Raw genomic sequence first — 12,673 nt, forward strand, 5'->3', positions numbered from 1 at the left:
AGCATTGTAAATCACTATACTTCAATTGTAAAAAATGTAAAAAAAACATTGGTCTTCAGCAGCACAATGAGGAAGATACTATTTTTGTATATGTAGTTGTTATTCTTACAGCTGGAGAAACTGAGACTTGGAGCCCTTGAATAATTTGCCTAAGGTTAGTCATTGGCAGAACTGGGATTGAAATTCAAGCAGCCTGGCCCCAGAGCCCAACCGCTGTTTTCACTTTTTAATTTTTTTTTGGTTTAGAACCAAGTAAATAAATTACCTAATCAAAAAATACTGTATATAAAACCCAGAATTCTTTTCTGTTGAGAGTTCCTAATCTACAAGAAAACAAATGAAAATATCTCAAGGGCTGAGTAGCTAAGTTCTTTCAGGGGAAAGAAAAAAAAAGGCAGATCTCTGGTCACCTGTTGCAGCCCTGCCTCCCCCTCCCATGCAGTCTTGTTGCAAATGACCGGTGGCCACACTCCCTCCAGCAGGGTGGGTTGCCGAGGGGTGCACATACCATGTTGACCAGATGTAGGCAAGGCCAACGGAGTGAGGGGCCAATTGAAGAGAGAATGACTGGGGTGCGGGACTGACGGACCTGGGTGGTTGCTGGGCCCACCTTCTCAAAGACCTCTCTAGACAATCTTATGAGTCAGTCAGTCTCTCACTTTACCCTGTGCCTTTTCATCACAGTCTTTTCACAGTTTGTAACTCATGATTCATTTACTTGTTTCTGGTCTTTTTTTCCAGGTAGTCTAAGAGTTTTTAAAAGCAGAGATTGTCAGTTTATGCACCCCTAGATCCCTAATACCTGTGCAATTTCTCGTATACATTATAATAGATACTCTGGGTTCTCGTTAGAACACGGGAAAGGAAAAAGGGAGGGAAAGAGGGAGAGAAATGGCATCCAACTGGACATTTCTTGTAATAATAACCTTTAAAGAAAAAAAATCAAGGTAGTTCATTGAAATCCAACTTTCAGTATTTCCCCCAGTTCCAATTTTTGGTATATCCGTAAAATTGAACAATGAGAGTGTTGAACTTAGACCCATACACTGTAGCAGTTAAAACAGTTGTAAGTCACTGTATGCAGTGGCTCTTTATGTTTAAGCAATGAAGAGACTTTTCTGTCAAATGAAATCTAATATGAAATCCCAATATTCAAAGTAGTTACAAGTAGAACCTCTCTGAGTGAGTGTGAGTTAGGGTCTCAGAACCTGCCATGGGGCCCTAATGAACCAGTTAAAAACACTGATGTAATCCATCACCCTCATTGTGACCTTGCCCAAGGTCAAATGCTCAGTCAGAGTTAGAATTTGGATCCAGGTTTCTTCCACAGCAGTGCCTTTCTGCAGAACCATCACACTGGGACATGAAGGTAATTTTGAAGATGGATTCACAAGGAAAGAGTCTCTTCCATCTTCACACTTCTCGGATGAAAATAACAAAAACATTTATTTCACCTTCCTTGACCCAGGCCTCCATGTACACTTTAATTCTCAGAATTAGCCTACAGATATGTAGGTACTATTGTTACCCCCTTTTACACATGAACCCTGGGACTTAGAGCAGGAGAGTGATGTGATGAACCACCACGTCCATCAGAGATTGAGAGGCTGAGATGTGCCTGTGCAGCTAGTGGCATAATGGGAAGATGGCCTGACCAACACATAACTCTGGACGACTTGCTCCAGGCCATACAGAAGTAAACACATGCATTATACAGGCCCCAGAGCCCCTTCTTTATTTAGTACAAATTCCACAGTTTCTGTTTGGCTAGAATGTCTCAAGTGTGTGAATTCTGCCGTGAAGTGAACAGCCCAGCTCCCAGAAGAGCAACCAGCCGGCAGGAATAACACTGAGCTCCATGCCTTTCAACTGGATGGAGAAACAGACAGCTGTCAGCCGTTCCTCTTGGGCCACAACACACTTGCCGAGTATCAATCACCATGGGCATGGGTGCCCTTAACACTTCCTAAAAATGTGTTTTCCTGGAGACCGTGGAAAATGTTAAAAATGGGAAGTTAAGATTTCAGAACTTACTCAAGAAAACTACCAAACTGACCTTTTGGAAATGAACCAGACTGCCTGAAAAATAGTTGTCAATTTGTTTTTGACATTTGTTCCTTTATAGATATGACCCTTAAATTATTCATGCTTACCAGCTCCAAAATGGAATAATAATGCCTCTCTCTTCAGGCCTGTAAACCTTTTTTACAGTTTGCGTAGATTTTGAGTGAAGACCTTTTAGAGTTGCCAGGGTCTCATGAAAATAACATCCTTGTACCTTTTGTTCAGCAGAGCCACAGAAGATGTTCCTTTATGAACATTAATTATTCTTCCATGAGTCACAAATAGGGAGCGGATGCAGTTAAGAATCTGCCTGCAATGCAGGAGCCTCAGGAGGCTGGGTCAGGAAGATCCCCTGGAGAAGGGAATGGCTACCCACTTCGGTATTCTTGTTTGGAGAATCCCATAGACAGAGGAGCTTGGTGGGCTATGGAGAATCCCATAGACAGAGGAGCTTGGTGGGCTACAGTTCATAGGGTCACAAAGAGTCGGACATGACTGAAGCAACTTAGCCTCATGCACGCTTATTTTATGCATATAATATCCAAATTAGTGGTAAAGAATTTATAGAAATTTCACAATGCTTCCCAGCAACCCAGAGAGAGGGGAGCATGGCCACCTGTCCTGGGTCCAACAAAGGAATCCTTTCATAGTCTATTTCCCACCATGAAGTTATTTGACATTTACCTAATACCTTGAGTCTAAAAACAGTCTTCCAATATCTGTTTTATTAGTTATCTCACCAGACATCTTGCTTCATCGAACAACCATGGTACCCACAATGTTTGACATGGCACATGTGTTAGTCGCTCAGTCGTGTCCAACTCGTTGGGGTCCCATGGACTGTAGCCCACCAGGCTCTTCTGTCCATGGAATTCTCCAGGCAAGAATATTGGAGTGTGTTGCCATTTCCTTCTCCAGGGGAACTTCCCAGCCCAGGGATTGAACCTGGGTCTCCTGAATTGCAGACAAACTCTTTACCATCTAAACCTCCAGGGAACCCATAGGACATTGTAAACACTCCATAAATGCTTGGTGAGTAGAGTGAGTGGATCTTCTGCCTATGGGAAACAGGAGGATCACTTGGTCTACTCTTTGGATCTTCTTTATATCTTGAAGATTTATTTAAAATGCAATGGAAAACTTCCCCCCACCCACCCTCTGCCAAAAAAAGCAATGTTAGCAATCAGAGTAGTGATAGAAGCCAGCATTAATTAAGTGCCTGCTTTGTACCCAGCACTCTGTCCCATTTTCCTGTGCTTAGTGGGGGCGAGTCGCTATACAAAGAAATGCCTTCTTTTGTGGCACGCTGGACGTGCACCCTCTGTTAGAGAAGTGAACACACCAGTGGATATCTGAGGCTCTCTCCCTCTTCCAGACCGCCCACACCTGCTTGTTCCCCAAGTGTACAACAGAAGGTTCTTGACCCAGGGTGTGGTCCTCGATTCCACTGCTAGAATAGGGATGCATTTCCACCCGTCTGCAGCGCTGCCACCTTGTCTGAAATCAGGCACTGGAGACCCTATGGGATTTGTAGGCTTCCCAGCTCAATAGGGACCTGACTAGGGACCTTCCTTCACATGCAACAGAAAGCATTCAGAGCTGTAAGCTACACTTTTACAAGTGCATATATGTTTTGTGAGGTTTTCCCCAGCTTCATACTATATAATTGACATGTCACATTATGTAAAAGTTTAAGGTGACAACATGATGCTTTGAATCACAAGTTCACATTTGAATCACATTTATAAGTAGAGACTACCTGGAAAGAATGAAATTGCAGGAATTCCTAAGTAATCATCCAAATTTTTCAACTGGTTGTTTTAAATGGCGTGTTCCAAGTGAAATATAGCCACCAGATTTTACAAAAGGAGTGATGTACTTATTTCCCAAATGAAACCTGAACTATAATGTTGGCATATCATTTGCCTTCCCAAAAAGACAATACAGCTTGCTAATAGAAGAAAGTACCTTTTCATCTTTTTATTGCATTTTTGGCCATTTACCTTTCTCTCATTTGAGGGCACATGTTTGCTGAGAAGCAGATCGCAGCAGTTCACTTTCTCGAGTTTTAGTGAAAGTTAATTCTGCCCTACTGTGATAGAAGTTGATGGAAGAGTTTGCCAGCACCTGGTCCTCAGCAGAATCGTATCTAAAATGTCATCTTTATTGATCCTAAGGCTGCCTGTTCCCAGTGGTGATCCCCCGCCATTGAATTGTCTAAACCATAGTGTATTGGTATGCACATAAAAATACAGTCAATCAGTTCTCGAGATCTATAAGAGAGAAAATGCATTAACTTGTTTAAAAAAAAATTCTAGACGGCAGCGTCAGAAAATCGAAAATCAAGTATAATGTCTTGACTGAGATTTTAAATCTGATAAACTGGTGCCACATCATTTATTTTCAAGCTTGAAGACTGAGCTTTTGCATATAGGTTTTCTATTACCTACAGTTAAAATGCCTCAAATATAGATAATTAAGCATTTATATTAATTGACTTTCAAAAGGAGAGCTAGAGGAATTATTTGCTCACATTGACCTAACCAAGAGGAGGGCAGCTAATATTGCTGCGTTTGGTCTGGCTCCGTTGGTTTTCCGTCTGTTATTGCTGTTAACTGACTTCAAAGTGGATGAAGCTGAAAGTTTGTAAATATATTATCATCTGAAAGGCAATTTTAGTTCACTAGTAATGGCTTTATTATGTGAAGAAGAGTAAAAACGTAATTTGGACCCCTGTCCAGATGCTGTTAGTCTGGTAGCAGAGAATGGTTTTATTTCTTAATTTGTCCTTTTAGAGTTTCTGTAGCCAGTCTTTAAATAGAGCAATTTAGCATTTGGGAGAAAAACAAACTATGCACTATCCAAGGATATAATTGAAAATTACCCTATACCCATGCACAGTAATTACCTTTCAAAACATTTCCCATTGCTTGACATCATACTGGTAATTGCTTAACAATATGATAATTTCATTACATAGAGATTACAATGGCAAAATGATATAAGTTGGAGGTTTTGAAAATTAAGTTATAATGAAAACAAAACCTTTTATGCAAGTTTAAAACACTTACTTCAGAATAAAAGTATACATAATATCACCCAATTTTTGTATGAATGTCATTGTTGGTAGAGTTTTAAGATTCACCCATTTAAAGCTTTTGTTGGCTTAAAACTCAACATTCAGAAAACTAAGATCATGGCATCCGGTCCCATCACTTCATGGCAAATGATGGGGAAACAGTGAGACACTTTATTTTGGGGGGCTCCAAAATTACTGCAGATGGCAACTGCAGCCATGAAATTTAAAGATGCTTGCTCCTTGGAAAAGAAGCTATGACCAACCTAGACAGCATATTAAAAAGCAGAGACATTACTTTGCCAACAAAAGTCCATCTAGTCAAACCTATGGTTTTTCCAGTGGTCATGTATGAATGTGAGAGTTGGACCATAAAGAAAGCTGAGCGCCAAAGAATCGATGCTTTTGAACTGGGGTTAGAAGACTGGTGAGAGTCCTTTGGACTGCAAGGAAATCTAACCAGCCCATTCTAAAGGAAATCAGTCCTGAATATTCATTGGAAGGACTGATGCTGAAGCTGAAACTCCAATACTTTGGCCACCTGATGCAAAGAGCTGACTCTGATTTGCAAAGACCCTGATGCTGGGAAGGATTGAAGGCGAGAGGAGAAGGGGACGACAGAGGATGAGATGGTTGGATGGCATCACCAACTCAATGGACATGAGTTTGAGTTAACTCCAGAGTTGGTGATGGACAGGGAAGCCTGGCATGCTGCAGTCCATGGGGTCCCAAAGAGTCAGATATGACTAAGTGACTGAACTGAAAGCTTTTGAACTAAAAACCACAAAACCCCTCTTAGACCCATGGTTATAATGCATGAAATGCCAGTTCTATAGTGATTTGTATTGGAACAAATGCATTTATATAGCAGTTACTGCTTCAGTCTGTATGCATTATGTAGCCAAATCTCTACTAATGAATTGGATCACCTTGATCCCTTTGCAATTGGGTGATAAAGACCCATGGCCCATTACAACGGTTATTTTCATCTTGAAAGATTCCTGACTAACTGTAAAATGTTTTGAGTTTTCTAATTTGATAACACCAGGTTAAAATTTTATCTTTTTGGAAACTGCAAGCACAGAATGCACTAAACAATTACATAGTGTATAACTCTTACATGCCAGAGGTCAGACTTTCCCCCAGCATTTGATGCCATAAAAACAAGACATCAGATGGCAGGTCTTTGAGATAACTTGACTTATAATTATTTACCTCAGTGATATGTGATTTTAATATCACACCTGATGGGAAAAAATGAATGTTATTTTACTTTTTTGAAAAGTACATGATTTTTGGTATAAGAGCTTTTGTTTAAAGCTGAATTGATTATAACATCCTCTATAAAACTAGTAGGGCTTCCCTGGTGGCTGACATGGTAAAGAATCCGCCTGCAGTGTGGGAGACCCGGGTTTGATTCCCGAATCAGGAAGATCCCCTGAAGGGAGTCATGGAAACCCACTCCAGTATTCTTGCCCGGAGAATCCCATGAACAGAGGAGCCTGGCAGGCTGCAGCCCACGGGGTCGCAAAGAGTCAGACACGACTGAGCGATGAGCACACACATAAAACTAGTCGGAAGGTCTGTGTTTCATTCAGATTTCTTTTTTTTCTTTAGTAGTAAAAAGTCAAATAGATACAGCTTAGGGGTAGGGAGTTGAGCTATAAATGAACACGTCCCTCTCATGTCTTAGATTTTCCATAATGATTCTAACTGTGTGTGTGCCAAGTGTTACTTAGTTCTCACAGGTACTGTAACAGGCACTGTTACTATCCTTACTTTGCATATGAGGAAACTGAGGCTGAGTAGTGAATTTTCCCAGTGCCCCACAGCTGTGAAGTGGTAGAAATGGGATTTGGACCCAGACAAGCCTGCCTTCATTGTCTAAATGTCATACTGCCTGTCTCTGTGAAGCCTTTCCTTTATATTTAAGCTTTATCAATGCTGTTCTCAGTTATTTAAAACTCTATAGCCTGTAGTTTATGATTTATTGCATTTATTACTATCCTTAATAGTAGTGATCTTTTATTGAACAACTACTTTGTTCTTGGTATGCATATTATCCAGCATCCAACTTCACCCACAAAACTGTGAAAGAGAGTTATTCCCATTTTATAAATGAGCAAAGGAAGGTTCAGTGAGGTAAAATAACCTGTCACCAGCTGAAGGGCACATTCAGGTATGACCTAAATCAAATTACACTTGTAAAGTAATGCTTAAAATTCTCCAAGCCAGGCTTCAGCAATACGTGAACCGTGAACTTCCAGATGTTCAAGCTGGTTTTAGAAAAGGCAGAGAAACCAGAGATCAAATTGCCAACATCCGCTGGATCATCAAAAAAGCAAGAGAGTTCCAGAAAAACATCTATTTCTGCTTTATTGACTATGCCAAAGCCTTTGACTATGTGGATCACAATAAACTGGAAAATTCTGAAAGAGATGGGAATACCAGACCACCTGACCTGCCTCTTGAGAAACCTGTATGCAGGTCAAGAAGCAACAGTCAGAACTGGACATGGAACAACAGACTGGTTCCAAATAGGAAAAGGAGTACGTCAAGGCTGTATATTGTCACCCTGCTTATTTAACTTATATGCACAGTACATCATGAGAAACGCTGGGATGGAGGAAGCACAGGCTTGAGTCACGATTGCCAGGAGAAATAACAATAACCTCAGATATGCAGATGACACCACTCTTATGGCAGAAAGTGAAGAACTAAAGAGCCTCTTGATGAAGGTGAAAGAGGAGAGTGAATAAGTTGGCTTAAAGCTCAATATTCAGAAAACTAAGATCATGGCATCCAGTCCCATCACTTCATGGGAAATAGATGGGGAAACTGGCTGGCTTTATTTTTCTGGGCTCCAAAATCACTGCAGATGGTGATTGCAGCCATGAAATTAAAAGACGCTTACTTCTTGGAAGGAAAGTTATGACCAACCTAGACAGCATATTAAAAAGCAGAGACATTACTTTGCCAACAAAGGTCCATCTAGTCAAGGCTATGGTTTTTCTAGTGGTCATGTATCGATGTGCGAGTTGGACTATAAAGAAAGCTGAGCACCAAAGAATTGATGCTTTTGAACTGTGGTGTTGGAGAAGACTGTTGTGAGTCCCTTGGACTGCAAAGAGATCCAACCAATCCATCCTAAAGGAAAACAGTCCTGAATATTCATTGGAAGGACTGATGTTGAAGCTGAAACTCCAATACTTTGGCCACCTGATGCGAAGAGCTGATATTGGAAAAGACCCTGATGCTGGGAAAGATTGAAGGCAGGAGGAGAAGGGGACGACAGAGGATGAGATGTTTGGATGGCACCACCGACTCCACGGACATGGGTTTGGGTAGACTCTGGGAGTTGGTGATGGACAGGGAGGACTGGCGTGCTGCGTTCATGGGGTCACAAAGAGTTGGACACGACTGAGAGACTGAACTGAACTGAGCTGAAGGGCATTTGGGTGGTGAACAGCACTCTCCCATCCATCCCCAGGTTCTTTGGATTCCAGAGCCCAGGGGTGCTCTTAGCCACACCCAGTTAACTCTTCATTAATCTTTAGTAGCCACCTTTGTTTCATGGGCAGTGACACTTAAGACCAGAGATTTTGTTTCACAGTCACTGATTCACCCTTTCAAAAAGGGCTCGGTATTTACGGAGTCTGTATTACGTGCCAGCCCTGCCCATGCCCACCATCCAAGCCCTATCCAAAGCTGACCTGGTGAGCTTGCAGGCCAAAGCTTTGGTTTTCTTTGGTCCGCAGTAGGCCATGCTAAGGAAAAAGAGAGGGCTAGTGTCTTCATCACCTCCTCCTTCCTGAGCCTGCTCTGGGAGTCGCCAGCTGAGGGAGGTCTTGCTCTCCCAGCCTCTGAATTCCTATCCTGTGTATTTTGAGAAGTCCAGAGGGCACTCGCTTGCTGTTGATGGCATAGGTACACAAGTGCTGAGCATAGCAGTGGGCACATATAAGGTGCCCAGGTAACATTTTAGTAAAACAGCTTTTTGGTTTTTTTTCATTTGTTGAAAACCAACCAAACCTTGCTAATGACTAGGCAGTAGGCATTCTCTACAACCAAATCATCCAAATATCACAGGGGAAAAAATTTGATGTGTTCATTTTCCCAGCAAATTTGACACATCTTGCTACCACTAATACAATTACAGATCATCTGACGTTGTTTTCCTCATGTGTTCTTTGCTTTGCATAGCTTATATTTCTAAACGTTATTTTAATTCATGTTTCTGTGATAGCCTTTTTAGGATGTATGAATGGGGATTGAGCTCTTTACTAGATCACTTCATTTGCACTGTTTGGCATTTCTGCAGCTCTGGCCCATGAAGAAGGCTAGAGCTGCGATAATCAAAGATAATCAAATTTTGAATCCTTTTCAGCCCTAATTAGCTTAACTCTTTAGTCCTTTGGCCCTCTTCCTTAGTCCTTTCTCCTCCCTGCCAGTTCTGCACACTCATTTTTCTTGTGCTTTATAGTGAATCTGGCCCCTCTGATCACCGTTTCTTCTATCTTACACGGCAAGTATAGAACCATCACATCCGCAGCGCTCCTGCCTCCCGGCGTTGACATCCCGCCCACACAAGGATGGTCCTCCAGGACAAATGGTGATTCCTGCTGCCTTGCCCTTCCTGTTGCAGTTTAAGAATTCCCAGCCAGGCCAGCAGCTAACATGACTATGCTTCCCGTCCCCACAGGTGAAGAGGAGCTGAGTGCGGAAGAGGATGAGGAAGTGCTGACTCTGCTGTATGACCCATGTTTGAACTGTTACTTTGATCCCCAGACTGGGAAGTACTACGAGTTGGTATAACGCCTGCTTCCAGGGCCAAGGATGGCCACCTCAGGTGGAGCAAGATAGCAACTCTGATTCTGTTAAGTTGGCGTCACAAGTGTGTCTCCGGCAGGCCTACAGGATCAGAAAGAACTAAGAGAGATGAAGTCAGTTTGTACGTAATGTTCAATGTTAGGACTGCCTACATTCTTTATGTAGATGGGTGTGACTTTTTAGAACTGTGAAGGAGTTAATACAGAGACAAGATTGTACGACTTTGAATTGTTTCTTGTTTGTTGGTTCTCATCCTATATATAATTCTGTTTACTTCATATACTTTTATGTAAATTAATTAAGAGTTATTCAAATTTTTGCAGTGTTAATATGTAAATGATGGCTTGATACACAGAAAATGTATTCTTGTTTAAAAGATGCCTTTTCTTTTATTACCTATTTGTATTAAAAATAAAATATGATGGTCAGAAGAATGCCTTTTAAACTGCTTCTTTTTATTTAACCCACTTTCTTTGCCAGAATATTCCTAGATGGTATTTACTTTTCCTTAGACTTCTAGAAAAGGAATTACTGTGAATTAATCAGACTATGATCACATTTTATTGGCACTGGCCCCACAATTTCCATTTCATTATAGTTCATCCATAGTTTGCCAAATATCATAACATTGTTAATAACTTCAGCTTCTTAGCTCTGTGCTTTCAAAAAAATTATCTACGAATTCTTAAAACATGATCCAAATCTAGCTCTATGGATCCATATTTAGTAAGAAGCCACCCATTTGAACACTCTACATACCTTACCACTTCTGTGACTTGGGCCTGGAGAAATGGAGAAGACTTCCTTTAATCTTTAAGTCTATGCCATTGTAACTCTGCTCATTCCATCACAAGGAAAAAAAATCACATGCTTCCTGAATTTGAGTAGACTAGCCTTGAATTGTGTGCCAAATATATAAATACTGAATTCAAAGAAATACTTATTGTATTAGCTTATTATTTTAGGCATATTTTGTTATTTAATAAAAATTTCATAATAGTACCATTGGAAATGAAAAAGTATTGGTGTACAGTTGGATTTAATGGCAATACTATAATTTCATTTAATGTTGCTTGATAAAGGAAATAAGAGCTCTTTTTTTTTCAGGAGTAGATTTGGGCTCCTGTTCAAAGGATTATAGATTATTTAGAACCATGTTGGTATTGGGTAAACTTTTATTAATTCACAGAGAATACCTTTGTTTTGAATCTTTCTTCAAAATCTTCATACTTAGAAAATACCAAAATTAACTACTGCTTCAGAAAACATGCAGAATGATAAAAAGAGTTGGTTGTGACCTTCAAGATTGGAGCAGAACTTGGAAAGCCTTATTACTGCTTTCATGAGTATCGGGATCATCCACATAAATAGAAGAGTCAATCAAAATTCCATACTAGTTGAGACGTGAAGTTGCAAATATCGAAAAATCGTGAGCTAAAAGTAATTAAGAATACAAGAGTGCCTCATGAGCCTCTAACAGAATGCTGCAAGGCCTCTGAGTGGATCCAAGCTAGGACCTAGAAAACTCTTTTGGGGTTCTTGAACTGCAAGCAACAGATACCCTTAATCCCAGAATCCAAAGACTTGTTGCAACAGTCAGACTACAGGAGGCACAGGAATCAGGAAGCTCTGGGAACCCTATAGTAGGAACTAACAGTTTCTCTCGATGATGGTCACCGGGATGACAGTGCCACCTCTTTCTGCCTTGAGGCTCTGCCTTGAGTCTCTCAGCTGACTTATCAGTTTGCCCCAGGACCACCTGGAATGCACACTCGGTTGTCCCCACAGAAGAGGGCCCTGTTAAGCAGGCAAAAGCGGCAGATGTCTACCCCGGATGTCTAAAAATTTTGTTTCTTGGTTATGAATAGAGAGCAAAGAAATGTTTAGGGCAGTGAAACTGCTCTGTATGACACTATAATGATAGGTACATATCACTATACACTTGGTCAAATCCAGAAAACGTCCAACACCAAGAGTGAGCCATAATGCTGTGGACTTTGGATTATTATGATATGTCATTTTAGGCTAACCCTTGGTTAAAATCAAAAGCACCATTCTGGTGAGTGATGTTGATAATGGGGGAAACTACATATGCATAGGGGTAGGGGATATATGGGAAATCACTTAACCTTCCTCTCAATTTTGTTAAAAATTTGCTCTTACAAAGATTGTCTTTTTTTTAAAATGACATTCAAAATAAATTGAAATGTCTCAGCAGCTCACCTCTCATCCATTTTGCCCATCTCTTCTCTCTGTTCTCTACCCAAAATTTTCTCAGCAATTCAGTCCACCCACGGGAACACTTAATGAACCACAGCCTATGCATCCAACCACACAGAAATATTAACTTGCAGTTTCAATTCAACTGTCCCAAACTTGGGATTCCAGCTGGCCCACTTTGGTCCAGTGGCAGTCAAGAACCCTCTTCTGTGGATGGTGGAGAAAGGCAGTTAAGGAGTTTCTGATGAACCAAGCAGATGCTCCAAAAGTTATCTACCACAAGGTCATATTTTCCACTTTTTTCACTTTGTTTAAAAAGAGTGGCTTCAATTTCTATTGACAAGGTTTCTAAGAAGAATTGAAAAATAGAAATAGATGTGCCCCCATGTTGCCCATTTTAAACCAAAATGGTACATCCAGTTTACTTGGAAATTCATTGCTTGGGCTGTATGGCTTCACTTACCAAATTTTGCTGCACATGAG

General features: G+C 40.8%; 1 protein-coding gene across 9 annotated transcripts in view; it reads left to right on the top strand.

The window, feature by feature from the left end:
* The window catches only part of CFAP20DC (CFAP20 domain containing), a 264,689-nt gene extending 254,285 nt beyond the window's left edge, over positions 1–10,404 (top strand). For 5 of the 9 annotated variants that reach the window (XM_061128207.1, XM_061128198.1, XM_061128202.1 and 2 more), the window contains one exon: positions 9,676–9,832. In XM_061128207.1, coding sequence (XP_060984190.1) covers positions 9,676–9,821 — 146 coding nt within the window. In that variant the 3' untranslated portion in view covers positions 9,822–9,832. The other 4 variants (XM_061128199.1, XM_061128203.1, XM_061128206.1 and 1 more) reach the window with 2 other exon arrangements.
* The last annotated feature ends 2,269 nt before the right edge of the window (positions 10,405–12,673 follow it).

Source organism: Dama dama, chromosome 24, assembly GCF_033118175.1.
Source record: "Dama dama isolate Ldn47 chromosome 24, ASM3311817v1, whole genome shotgun sequence".
NCBI classification, from domain to species: Eukaryota; Metazoa; Chordata; class Mammalia; order Artiodactyla; family Cervidae; genus Dama; species Dama dama.